The sequence below is a fragment of the Ceratotherium simum genome, chromosome 9 (genome assembly GCF_057802395.1).
Source record: "Ceratotherium simum simum isolate JZ-2026a chromosome 9, ASM5780239v1, whole genome shotgun sequence".
Classification (NCBI taxonomy): Eukaryota; Metazoa; Chordata; class Mammalia; order Perissodactyla; family Rhinocerotidae; genus Ceratotherium; species Ceratotherium simum.
In genome coordinates, this window is record NC_141908.1 from 52,032,986 (window position 1) to 52,047,188 (window position 14,203).

At 41.4% G+C, this 14,203-nt stretch overlaps 1 protein-coding gene across 2 annotated transcripts in view; it reads left to right on the forward strand.

The window, feature by feature from the left end:
* Positions 1 to 14,203, forward strand: part of ITGA6 (integrin subunit alpha 6) — a 78,313-nt gene that overhangs the window by 32,297 nt on the left and 31,813 nt on the right. For both annotated transcript variants that reach the window (XM_014785846.2, XM_004428185.3), the window contains exons 2-7: positions 4,448 to 4,572; positions 6,027 to 6,106; positions 7,423 to 7,678; positions 9,635 to 9,766; positions 12,905 to 13,115; positions 13,821 to 14,014. In XM_014785846.2, the coding sequence (XP_014641332.1) occupies positions 4,448 to 4,572; positions 6,027 to 6,106; positions 7,423 to 7,678; positions 9,635 to 9,766; positions 12,905 to 13,115; positions 13,821 to 14,014 (998 nt within the window). The remainder of the gene's footprint in view (positions 1 to 4,447; positions 4,573 to 6,026; positions 6,107 to 7,422; positions 7,679 to 9,634; positions 9,767 to 12,904; positions 13,116 to 13,820; positions 14,015 to 14,203) is intronic.

Here is a 14,203-nt window from a genome sequence, read left to right on the forward strand (position 1 = left end):
AGTTCAAACCTGGATTCTTACTCTTGATACAGTTTTTCTTTGACCTTATATGGTAATTGACTTCTTAGACCCTGTTCTGTTAATTTCTACCACTTCCCTTTGAAGGCCATAACTTATATCCCTTGGTCCCTGTCACTCTCAATGTGGGCTGTTACTATAGTTCTGAATTCCTCCATACACACTGGGCGGGTCAGTAATCAGAGCAGCTGCTGCCACTGCTTCTTAAAAGAAAATGAACTGAACAGCAGCAGCTGCTGCACAGGTCCTGGGAGTTGCTGTGGGCATCCTGGCAGTACCTGGAGAGTGCCTGCTGCTCACACTGAACCCAGCGTCAGAGGGCGTTGGGGTGGGGAAAGGGAAGAAAGCTGAGATTTGAGCAGAAACTGTGGATGTGGGCGTGGCCTGAGGGTTCCCCTAGATGCAGACTGTCCCTCCTGGAGCTGCACCCACTCTGCTATCTCAGGAGCTGCCTGTGTTCTGAATGGTTTAGACCAGTGCCCAGGTCCTAAAGGACTTAGATTAGGAAGTAGATGGGTTGCACCAGGGACGGTGTCATTGACTGGACACAGCTCTATTTTCAATTATTTGTCCCTGCCAGGCATAGCCTCAGCTAATGGGCTGTGACCTCCTGGGATTAAGGCTGGTTCTGAGCAGAATCAGGAGTTTGCTTATTTCCTGAAACAGAGAGGGCAGCTTTACCTTGAGGATTAAGACACCTGCCAATTGTTGAGTTTGGTTGGGTTACCGTGTTCTCCCGTCAAGTTGCTTCCTTACCTTTTCATGACTCCGATTTTATCCGACTTCACTCCACCTGCCCCTAACCATTGTTTGATTTTCCTGTAAATGTGGTCCCAGGGAACCAGGTGCAGCCAGAGCAAGGGTGCCTGCTTTTCCTCCTCTGGCTGATTGGGGCCTCAGGCTGCAGAGGGCATCGGCCTCCTTCCATCCCAGGTGGGACAGATTCCAAAGTGGGCTCCCTGTGCCAACTGTCCAGGGACCTGGGAGGAGGGACAGTGCTGGAAACACGTGTAGGCAGAGCCCACGGGAGGCAATGTGACAGCTAACATTATTCTCCAGAGGTACATTTCACTTTGTCGAGTTCTTTTCTCACATGTTATCTCCCCCCACCCCCAAAACCTTCCTGCTGCTTCCATCCTTCTGTGTGGCCTGCTTTCCTCTGCAGTAGCCACCTCAAGTAAAATGGGAAAACTTCCACTGGAGCTTGGCATTTTTAGCACATGTGAGATTTTGTTGCCACAGCCCCTATAACCATCAGCAAAGTGGAGTTAAATGCCTGCTCTTTCTCACTGCATGTTAAAGGCCCACGCTGTAAGGGTCAGGGGAACAAGTGGAAGATGGAGGTACCCAGGAGGTAGAACCCTACCATGCAGCCAGGAGAAAAGGAGCTGGAGGAAGCAGCCTGCTCTGAAGGACTGTATGTAAATAGAACAATGTCCGCAGCTTTTTAAACAACAGGCAACGCGGAAGCACCTGTGCCCTGCAGGGCACAAGGGTCATCAGAAGCCTGGGGCTCTGCGGGCGTGCATCTCTGACCCTTCGCCTGGGAACGAGGAGCTCCGCGGATTAGGCTGCCCATCCCCAACTCCGTCTTGTTGCATCACTGATTCCCCCTCATCCATTTCCTCTGGCTCCTTCCCTCTCAGCCTTTGCACGTGCCATGCCCCTCACCTGGCTACCTGCAGCTCCACTGTCCATCTCTCGGTGACACCCTTCCTCGCAGGCAGGTTTTGGCACTCCTCTGGACCGCGCCCAGCACCCCGTCCCACCCTGGCATTGCCTCTACCTGCCTGGGGTTTAAAGACCTGCTTATGGATCTGGTTCCCTCGGGGCTAGAATGTGGCAGGGAGGGGGGCAATCCTTGCTCATCCTAGGAGGCTCTTGAATGTTTGCGGAATGAATAAGTGAACAAATGAGTGAGTACAGTAAACAGGAGAGAACAAGCCTGGTACCTGTCTTAGGTAGCTTGCCAGCCTCCTTGGGTGTGGATGAGCAGGGGAGGAAGTGGTCAGAGAAGACACACTAATAACCTTGGACCTCCTGGGCTGCTCTTTATAGCCTTCCGGTGTAAGTGGGTTACCTTTACAGGAAATGTCTTCCCCGACCTTCACCCCACCCAGCTGCAATAATGCTGTGATTCCACCTTCCCTCAGCCTCCCTGAATTGTCTTATATCTGTCAGTAAACAGAGCAGTTCTTGTTTCAGTGTTTCCTTTGTGTAGGTTTTCCCTTTCAGCTAGATTGTAAACGCCTTCAAGTCCTCGGTTTTATTTCCTAGGAAGCAATTTAAAGGAATGGAGAAAACATTGCTCCAAAGTCATTTTGTCCTGGCTACCATGTAGCTAGCTGTGAGATCTGAGGGACACAGTAATTACCCTCCTTCCAAAGACCTCTGTTTCCTCATCTGTGAAGTTAGAGGGCTCGATACTCTCTCCAGTGCTTTCAATGCTCACGTCTGTGATTCTGTGCTCTGACTCCAGCACCTTGCTTGTCCCTCATAGTACCTGAGATAGGGTTCCATCCCTGAATCTGCCAGGTGATTGAACTTGTTCACTCACAGCCTAGGCCAGTTCACCTCTCAGCTATTTGTCCGATCTCCTGGGATCAGGGACAACATTAGTGGAATAGGCGTGGTACCACCCTATGGAGACCCTTGTGGCCCTTGACCTTGCCTCTGCCCACTGCTGAGACATTCCACACACTGAGGACCCTGCTTCCATCCTGCTCAGCCTCCGTTCCGTTCTATAACTTGGTGTGTGCTCTTTCATCTCTTCAAATATAGGACGAGGGGGAGGCTGACTGTGCTGCCATCCAGGGGTCTGCAAGGAAGCATGGTGCTGGGGACACATGTTCCCACATGAGCCAGCCTCATTCTGAGACCTGGCTTCATAGGCTCTCCCTTGGCAGAGTCTGGCTCCCCTCTCTGTTTTCTGAGTACATTTTCCTTTTGTTGCACCTGCTGTATTGCATTGGTTTAAAAAAATACATTAAATTCTTTATTGGGGTCACAGCAGAGACAGAGGTGGTAGGAACTGTTTTGATTGTGGGGTGGTTTTTTTCTGACATTTGTGGGTTTCTTGAATGCCGGGAGTGGCTTGTGTGCTGTTTTGGGAGTTTATCTGTTCACATTCGTGTTCCCAGCCCTTTGCCCCAGCTCCAGCTTCCTTTCTCTTTCCTCTGTTTCGTTCTGTTCTGTCAGGTGTGTGCTCTTTCTCTGTTTCTTTTCCTGGTTGTTCCATCAGTCAGCCAGACCCCAAAGATTGTAAAACTGACAGTGGGTGGGTGAAGAGCATTAGTGAAAGGAACACAGTGGGAAGGTGGTGGGTCTCTCAAGATCTCTCCTGGCTGTGAAACAGTGAGATGTTAAGGATTGTGGGTTTGGACTAGAGGCCCCTCTTCTAGGAGATAACAAGAACACTGGGGTGGGAAGGAAGAAGGAATATTACGATGCCTCGTACATAAGCGGCACTACCCAGACCCTCCTGAATCCTCTGTGCGAGACTGGATGACAGTGGAGGGGCTTGTCGGAGATGACAAGTAAGAATTGACTCGGCAAGAGGCCAAGGCTGCAAAAGTAATTGAGTCGAGTTGTATCTTAAGCAAAGGTTAGGTTCTAAATCAGTATTGTTAAAAGATAAACTGAGGCATATTAAAATTTAATGAGTTTATTTGAGCGAAAATTGATTTGAATCTGGCAGCGCCAAACTGAAAGTGGTTAGGAGCCAGGAGAAACACTTATATAGAGAAAGCTCAGAAACAAAGAAAGGAAATTATTGATTGGCTATAGCTTAGAGCCTACATGGCTGCTTTGATCGGTTGTCCTTAGCGTTTGATTTTATAACCTTGAGGCTTTTACAGGCTTAGATGTATTGCTTACATAGGCCACCACAGCATTAGAGCCACATCAGTCTAACAGCCTCCTCGTTTAATTAATTTAAGTGTATAAACTGAAAATCTACATATAGTCAAAATTACCTTTGAATAATATCTCAGGGAGGCACAGTGTTAGCAATTGACGTTCTATCCCTTGTCAAGTTTAACGTGACCAATTTTCTCCTCCAATGTGGGTGTGTTTTCCACATGCTGTCCTTGGCTTCAGTTTAGGGGTCATGTTCTGTGACAAGTGTGTCTTTTAAAACACCAGAATCATACTCGGCAGAGAGCTGTTGATACTACAGGAGATGGGCACATTTTTCACCGAGTTTCAATAACCTCTCTTGTGCTTGACTTGCGTGGTTGTATTTGTGTGTGTTGCGTGAGCCGGTCCCAGGGTCACAGGACTCTGCCTTTGCCCTCCCTTACCGCCTAAGCTGGCAGAGGATTAGTGGACTCCTGGACAAAAAATAATCCCGATATCTCTTGGTTCTGACTAATTGAAATATTAAATGCGAATTAAACTCAAATCTCCAAATTCTCTGTTTTGTCAACAGGTTGCTGGTGGGGGCCCCGCGGGCAGTGGCCCTTCCACTGCAGAAGGCCAACAGAACAGGAGGCTTGTACAGCTGCGACATCACCTCCCGGGGGCCTTGCACACGGATTGAATTTGATAACGACGGTGTGTTCTGCACTCACTTGTACCAACTCATCTGTACCCCACTTGCCCTTTCCGTGAGGAAGGGAAGGGAGGGGGTACAGGCCTTTATTCTTGGAGAGAGAAAGAGCCTCTTTTAGTTGCATCAGCCTTGACTGTTTCTTGTTTGCCCTGAAAACATTTACTTTCTAAATCACCTTGGGATGCATCGTATCGCTGCCTCGCCTAACCCTGCTTTCCAAACTGGTACGGTGGATTGATGTTGCCACCTAGTGATGTGTTGAGGTTCTACAGGAGGCTGTCGAAAAACTGAATACAGAGCAGCGAAGAAAATTCAATGTGCGTGTCTTGTGCTCAGCAGCCAAAAGTTCTCACTTGCTGTTAAAATATTTGGGAGAAAGACTATTTTAAATATCAGATCTCTTGAAAATGAGAGCCGACCAACATGGATAAATTTTGTCCCGCTGTCTCAGATAGAGGCTTGTCTTGTGAGGATTCTGTGTGTTGGGCAGAGCGATTAGTGTGCTGAGAAGCTCCACCCAAACCTAATTTGACATACTTGGTCTAACTAAGTAGATTTGCAGGTTCACGTTTATGTTCTTTTCTTTTTCATCTTTTAGAAGTAACTTGTTTTTTTTTGTTTTTTGCTTATTAGAAAATAATGCATGTTAATTGTGGGAAACTTGTAAACGACATCAACCTATAAAGGAAAAACCAATAACCCACTGGTAATCTAGACATAATCACTCTTTATTTAACATTTTGACATTTTTCATTCTGTCTACTTAAAGTTGTTTAGTTTTCATATTTTTGTAATGGTTCAAGATCAAAAATTATGCCTGCCTTGCTTCCCATTGAGGAAGGCAAAAATTTGGATATAGGGTTATACAATAGGTTCAAATTCATGCTGAAATGAGCACATGGTGGTGTTTGTGGTTTCTGTCTCTTGGGGGGAGGGGGTAAAAATAAATACATCACTTTCCTTTTGGGCATTGATATATATAAAGTGAATCTGAGGCCATGTCTTCCCATCTCCAGCAAAGAAAAGAACAGTTCCTGCTGTTATGTAACAAATTTGGGAGCATATAGAGAAGTGCCCACTTTCTGTTAGTTTGGAAATAGATTTTTACATTGTTGCTTTAAGGGGCATATGTTGGAGGGCAACCCCTTAGTCTTAGCATTTTCAAATACCTTTCTGTACTCAGGACCGTGGGTGTCAGAGAGGGTGAAGGGCCACCAGGTAGAGCTTGTATTTTACAGAAAGAATTTTATGCAGGATTCTTAGCAATAACCACTTACCGTTTTCTTAAGATGAGAAATAATTTTTCTGGATTGAGTAACTGAATTTATTAAGTAGCTAGATTTGGAATCAAGGCAATTTAAAAACCCTCTTGTGTATTTCATCTGTTGGTTCATTGCCTGTTTTGGTCCCTTTGAAGTCCTAACTGTGCGTATGTCACCTGTGCTGCTTTCCACAGCTGACCCTTCCTCAGAGAGCAAGGAAGATCAATGGATGGGGGTCACCGTCCAGAGCCAAGGTCCAGGGGGCAAAGTTGTGGTAAGTGTAGAGAAGCGTGTTCATTCCACAATGTCTGCGTGCCCATGATGTGCCAGCACCGGCCTTACGGCAGTGAACAGAACAGGCAGAGCCCCTGCCTGCATAGAGAGTACATTCTAGAAAACTTACTGCTTTGAAGTAGGTATTGGTGTCAAGAAGAAAACAAAGTGTTATTTTTCCTGTGATTGCTGACATACTTTGAAACAGCTATACAACCTGCTTTTCTTTATAACTTTCAGATTCAAAGAACTTACTTAAGAACCTTTATTGACTATCCTTAGAACTTTACATGGTCTTAAAAAAGCAAAACAAAACTAGACAGGGTTTCTGTCCCAGGAACTATGTGACTTTTATAGATGAAGTATAAAAAATATGGGTATGGTCATGGAAAGTAAGATCAGATAGTTTTAAACTCTCTTGTTATTTATTCTGAGCTTCTTCAAATAGAAGTGGTAGCGAAGAAAAGAGGGTTTGTTAGATGGATTGTGCTGGATGGCCTTGGAAGTGCCCCGCCCAGCTGGATTATGATGATCTCTCTGTGTCTCTTTCAAAATCTGGTTGCTGTAACAAATGTATGTAGAATTTTGAGAAAAATTAGAATTTTACTGAACACTGAATTTTGATATTTAAGGGCTACATTATGCGAAATTGACTTGGATATTGTAAAGTATTTTCAGCCTATATTACATGGAGGGTAGCCACGAATACCCTGTAAAATTATAGAGGTTATTTCATCTCTCCTGGCAGTGTAATTCTCTGCCCTTTTAAAATAAACTTAACTCAGAATTTAGAGTACAAGTTAGGACTGATTATAAGGAAATAGTCTGGGTAAAAGGAAAATGTCTATTTTAGCTGTGTTTGCCTGATCCCTATGAAAATATGTCCATGATTTCTTTCTTTTGGAATATAATTACTTATTTTCACAAACATACTGATATGAAGATTTATATAGCCATTAAAAGCCAATTAAATTAAGAAAATGAAATAAAGTATTTCCCATTGTTTATGTGACAGGTAAATTTACAAGTAAATTGCCTGTGGATTACAGATTGACATTCAGTATTTGGACTAGAGCATTATTCTCTGGGTAAGAATAAGACAGAAGTCTTAGTTTCCGTATGCTAGATAACGGTCTCCTTAGTGCCATCTTGGGGAAGATATGCTGGTTTTGGATTCAATCCCAGGATGAGGACACATTTAACATCCCGTTTAGAATTAACCTCTTTGTTATTGACAATTTTGTCAATTTGCGATAAAAAAACATAAAGTTAAGGTTTGTAGACATGAATGGGCTACTTTATTCCATCTGTTTGCAGACATGTGCTCATCGATATGAAAAAAGGCAACATGTTAACACAAAGCAGGAATCCCGAGACATCTTTGGAAGGTGTTACGTCCTAAGTCAGAATCTCAGGATTGAAGATGATATGGATGGAGGAGACTGGAGTTTTTGTGATGGCCGATTGAGAGGCCATGAAAAATTTGGTTCTTGCCAGCAAGGTGTAGCAGCTACTTTTACTAAAGACTTTCATTACATTGTATTTGGAGCCCCGGGCACTTATAACTGGAAAGGTATGACATGTATTTATAGAAGTAGAGATTAGACTGACTATATGATTTCTATTATAAGCACTGTGATTTGGTACATTTTATTTTATTACTTTTTGTGTGTCTGAGGAAAATCAGCCCTGAGCTAACATCCGATGCCAATCCTCCTCTTTTTGCCGAGGAAGGTTGGCCCTGGGCTAACGTCTGTGCCCATCTTCCTCTGCTTGATATGGGATGCCGCCACAGCATGGCTTGACAAGCGGTGCATTGGTGTGCACCCGGATCCAAACCTGGGAACCCCGGGCCGCCAAAGCGGAGCACACGCACTTAACTGCTGTGCCACCGGGCCGACCCCTGATTTAGTACATTTTAAATTAAAACAAAATGTGTTATAAGGCACTTATATATTATAGAATTAGAGTAGGATATTAAAACCTCTAAATTACATGATTTTTTAAAACAAATAATGGTGGAAATACATGTTTTGAGAGATTTTTTTCCCCTCTACCAACAATTTACATTAATATAAGTAGTTAACTTTTTTCATGTAAGAATATAATAATTAGCATTAGTAGTTTTTTCTGTTTATATTTGCCTGTTTCATGAAGCTGAAAATTTTAATTTTAAGATAGTGATCTGAAAACTGAGAAGGATTGAGTGGTGTCGTGTACAATAACAGTGTATTAATACAGACATTTCTTTCATTATATGTTATCTTAAAAGGCCGTGTTTTGCTAATAAAGCGGTAAAGTTGGAAGGGCAGGTGACAGATTAGGGAATTTTGAGATGATAATTTCAGATAACTTGCAGAAAAGTTGTTTGGTATTGTTTAATTATTACTGTGATGTAGATAAAAGGAGACATTAGGAGGGAAGTGAGGGAGGAAGGAGAATGGCCCACATTTTTTGGTTGGATGAACCTAATCAGCTCGTGTAATAAAGTTTAACTTCTCAAGAAATTAAGCAGGTGTAGAAAACCACTGTTTTATAAAGGACAATTAACCTAACTCTAATCCATAATGAAAAGAAATGCATCTGATTTGGAAATAAGACTCTTTTTTTTGAGATATTTATTAAAATAAATCCTATGTTATACCATTTTCACTAGTCAGGGAAAACTTAGGAAAATTTTCCCTTTCTCATTCAAAAATTTCCAAGTTTTAATTTCTGTTAGAAGTGATCCTGAGAACACCTTCGTCTGTATGTCATCCATAGTAACCTTTTGGAGTAATTTCCTTTGGCCTCCTCACCCCCAACCAAATCTTTCCGTAGCAGTATTTATCAGGTTATTTTGACCTGTTTGAAATAACACATTGAATATGGAAATAGTTTTATTTTAACATGAATAGATGCTATATATAGTAAAATAAAACAACAAAAACACCCACCATTGTATATATTTTAATTTATGGGAAACATGTCTTATCTGCCTTATAAACCCTGGTTTAAAATATTACCATTTTAAAAAAGTCATATTGTGGGCTTACTATATGAAATCTTTTTAATTATTAATCGTGAAAATTTTAAAAAAATGAAACCTTGGTTAACATGATTTGAAGAAAAGATCAAAATATTGATTTTACTTTTATACTACAATAAAGAAGGTAAATTGATTTAAGATTACAGAAAATGTAAAATATCAGGTTCATATGATTAAAAGAAATTGTTTTCTGTAGGTTTAGTTAACTAAGTAAACATTCCATTTTCCATCTAGTTTCATGGCATTATAAAGATAATTCATGAAAATGCATGGGGCTCTTTTTTTTTTTATTACTAGAACACATTTCTTTGAGTAAAAATTTATGTGAACATGACTTTTTAACTTTAATAACCTCAGAAGTCATCTCTTTCCTCTGCCTTCTCTTCCTCCAGACTTTTTCTTCCTGTGCTCAGTGATAACATGAGGAAAGTTTATTAGGAACCATTTTCTTTTGTTTCATCTTCATTTTTTGTTGTTTTTTTTACCATTTCATTCCTTTAGGGATTGTTCGCGTAGAGCAAAAGAATGACACTTTTTTTGACATGAACATCTTTGAAGATGGGCCTTATGAAGTTGGTGGAGAGACTGACCATGATGAAAGTCTAGTTCCTGTTCCTGCTAACAGTTATTTAGGTAGGAACGAGAGTAGACGGCATGCCTACGTTTTCAGAGGCCTCTGTGTGACACTCCCCTCACCAGACCCTCCACTTGTAGGCCAGGTGGAGCCAGGGGGCTGGGGCTGCATTTACTGGAATTTGATTTCAGCCTTGGTGATCCCATGGTAACCTGACTAATGCTTAGCATCCTTCCCTTCTGACCTGGGCTCCCTCAAGGGGGAGTAAACCTACTGTCTCCTAAAATCGTCTGTCCTTCCGCATAGAAATCTGTCTCCTGAGCTAATGTCGGCCTCTGCAACCTGAAACAGGCCATTCATGCAGCCCTGATAAAATGCATGGTTGTTAGCAGTAAGCTGAGCTGCTTCCCTCTCCTTTCAGTGCCTCTTTCTAGAGATACTCTTAAGAGCTACGCTTACGAAGTTACACTTAAGTGGCAGGTCAAGACCTCCAAGTCTTTCCTCTGTGATTGCCGTTCTCCGAGGGTTGGCCCTGCTTCTGGATTGGGACCCCCATGTCACAGGGCCCCTGGTGGGTGGCACAGGGGCTTTCCAGCTGAAGCTGAGCAGGACTGCTAAAGCAGCTTTGAGGACACCCAGATGGTGTCTAAGTGCCAATTCCTTAACTCCTAAGGCTTGTTTGCATTACTAATGGGTGTCCTAAATTATTCATGTGCATTATGGTAATTACACAAAGGCTTTTAACAGCTTTAATTCTTGGTATGAGTTGACATAAAGAATAATTACTGTGCATTTCTTGGAAAAAATGTAAAAAATCTCCTAAACCTAAACAGTAACCTATTTTTTTAAAAAAGAAAAGTACCCATATGCTAGAGATACTACTGGAACAATGGAAGGTAAAAAAGGAAAAAAATAGGTATAGATATAAGACTAATTCTAAACAGTGTGTTATAAACATATTCTCAAAAAATAGTTCTAATGTATAGATATGCATGAACAGTACTATTAATTTAAAAAAAAAACTTCAGACACTCCTCCTCCCCCAAAGTTAAAAATTTGGTGTGAAGGCATCGAAGGAAGAGAAAAGTTATACTTGTCACTTGTTTAGCACCTACCATGTGCTGTAAGTCAGGTACTTTATTCAGGTCTTATTCACTGCTTTACAGGTCTTATTTGATCTTCCCAACAATGTTAGAAAATAAGAATTATTGTCCCTTCATTGCTGATAAAAAATACTGTGACTTAGGGAGATTAATTTCCTTGTCCAAGGTCACACAATTAATAATCCCTCAGGCGAGGAAAGAAATGCTCATGGAAATGACTGGAGCAGAGTGGGAAACAGCTGGGTGTGTGAATGCTATGTTAGTGGCTTTAGTGGCTTTACAGGACAGGAAGGGAACACAGGGCTGAGCGGTTTGCAGTCTCAATTATTACATATAGTTTTTAAAGGTAAAATCCTTTTCAAGGTAAATATTATCAACAAGCCAATATTTTATCTGAATATATTTTAACAGACAACCTCTCTTCAAATCAGTTATTTAGGGATTATTTTATGATGAGAAGTATTTAATTTGAATGGCTCTAGTCAAGAAACCGACACTTTGGTCTTTAAGATAGATGCCCATGGATTTTATAAACTTAGCTGCTAACATTTGAAAATATTAAACTTTGTTTATTGAACATATTTGCCACTTTTAGAATGGATTTCCTCAAAAGTAGATGCCTAGGGGAAAAAGTCAAGTTTGTACTGTTACATTTTGGTTGTTCATGCTGTCTGTGCATCTGTCATTTCAAAAAATCAGTTTCAGGAATAAAATGATCTGCTTGAGGTTTTGGAAGCCGGCAAAGAGGGTGGCTTGCTGGCTACCGTGGTGGCCTCATCATCTAGCGAGCACGCAGCGGCCGTCATGTCTCTTACCAAGCATAATTGCTTTTTCTTCAATCTCTTCTGTCCCATGCATGTGTACAGGCCTGCTGTTTTTGACCAGCGTTTCCTATACAGATCCCGATCAGTTTGTTTATAAAACACAGCCTCCCAGGGAGCAGCCCGACACATCCCCGGATGTGATGATGAATAGCTACCTAGGTTTGTGACCTCTGAGATGACAAATAAATTGTCTTGGTCATGGTCATTTAAAAATTTTTTTGATTCATACAGAGCATAAATCTTTTTATTTTCTATTTCATTTCAAGTGAAGCACAGATAAAAAGCATGCCATGGTTGAGGCTCTGCAGCCAGATGGTTTTCAGAGCTGGATTTGATTAGATCGCCCTATTTTAAACTTGTAGCTCATCGTATTTTTCAACTCACTTCACAATTTGAGAACTGCAACAGTAGTGGTGAAGCTTTTCATAAACAGAATCCAATAAAAAGAGTGAGCCTATACGATTCCGCATCTGCCTCGCCTTTATGTAGGAAGTTTTGCTGAATTTGAATGGTTTCAATATGGGCATTTATATTTGCTTGCCACCAAATCTCAGTATTTGTAATCTGTCATCCTACCTGATGCTTTATAATTAGGTGTCCTAATGTTTTGCTGCCCTCTGATCAAGTACGTAATATAGATGACAACTTGCTCACCTCTATTGTTTATACTAGGTTCTCAAATACTGTATCTCATCAGTCATGGTTTTGTTTGCATGTTTGTGTCTGAGAACTCAGTTGATCCAAAATAATGAAATGCTGTCTGTGGTATATTAATGATGTTAGTATTTGTTCCTGTCTAATTACCAAGGAGATTGATGAATGTGGAAGTTACTAATCATTACATTATAGCAGAACCCTATGACATGCACTCAATTATGCTATGCTACGTCAGGTTGTATCTCTTTGTGTATGACGTAACTTTCCCATGATAATTCAATAGCTAGCTTGATCTCCTTTTACAGCAATTCCAGTACTAAAATGAGGTTCGAATTGATTAAGATACATGAATGCTTCATGATTCAAGTTACACAAATGCTAAATAGCATAGGTGCTTTTCTTTGAAAGTCTTGATATATTTCCATAGAAAGCAGTAAAATAGCCTACTACTTTATACTTGTGTCAAATCTCTTAGCTCTGTAACTCTTTCCTATGATAAATATGATAGCTAGTGGGGAGGGGTGGGAAGCAAAAGGAAAAGATAGTGATGGAGTTACCAGTGTTAGATACCTTTTGAAAAACAGTTGATTTGAACTGTATTTTGTTTTTCTAGGTTTTTCTTTGGACTCAGGGAAAGGTATTGTTTCTAAAGATGAGATCACTTTTGTATCTGGTGCTCCGAGAGCCAATCACAGTGGAGCTGTGGTTTTGCTAAAAAGAGGCGTGAAGTCTGCACATCTTCTCCCTGAGCATATATTTGATGGGGAGGGTCTGGCTTCTTCATTTGGCTATGATGTGGCAGTGGTGGACCTTAACAAAGATGGGTAAGAGCATCTTAGGTTATTTTATATTTGCAAAGGAATCCTTGCTTCTTTGGCTTCTGTGGGTCTTGAAAAGAGCCATCCCTTAGGGTTAGTTGATTCAAAGAATATTTTTGCTGCCAGGTTTTTATCATCCCATCAGATCTGCATCACTTATATTTTGGCAGCAGGCATTCATTACTCCCCTAGGGTGTAGAATTACATTTTCACTTTTTACTCATGTCTTGGGATCATAGGTCCATGAGAATTAAAATTGGGAAAAAAAAATTTAACTCGAAAAATGACACCTACAGGGTTCTGTTCTATGGTTTCTTAAGGGGCTGTTGGAGCATCCAGAATGTCCTGTTGAAAGTAAGGATTGGGAACTGATCAATACATAGGTCTATGGCTGCTGGTGCCAGTTTGGGTCCAGGGTGGAGGGTGGAACGTGGAGGGGAGTGGAATCTTTGCTGGGAGTCGCTCTGCACTATAGATCTAACCTGGGGAATGGCTTCAAGGTCTTACCCTCAATATTTTTCTTTGGGCGTTTATTATAGGCTACCTTGGTTTTTTAAGAAAATATTTTAATTGATGAGATATAAATTCCCGATTTGAGGTCCTTTCTATCATATCTCTTTTGTCCTTAGTACTTGGGCTGGTGGTATTCTCCCTAAGTTCGCTGATATTTTAGCTGGTGATCCACAGTTCTTCTCCTCATTATGTTTCTAGGTGGCAAGATATTGTGATTGGAGCCCCGCAGTATTTTGATAGAGATGGAGAAGTTGGAGGGGCAGTGTATGTCTACATTAACCAGCAAGGCAGATGGAATAATGTCAAGCCAATTCGTCTTAATGGAACCAAAGATTCTATGTTTGGCATTGCAGTCAAAAATATTGGAGATATTAATCAAGATGGCTACCCAGGTAGATAATAGATTGTCAAATGGTAATGATTTATAGCTAGATTATTTGATTGTCTAAAATAATGATTGCTCATGGCATCTTATTTTAAAACACTATATTGGGCCGGCCGCGTGGCTTAGCGGTTAAGTGTGTGCACTCCGCTGCTGGAGGCCCGGGTTCAGATCCCGGGCATGCACTGACGCACCACTT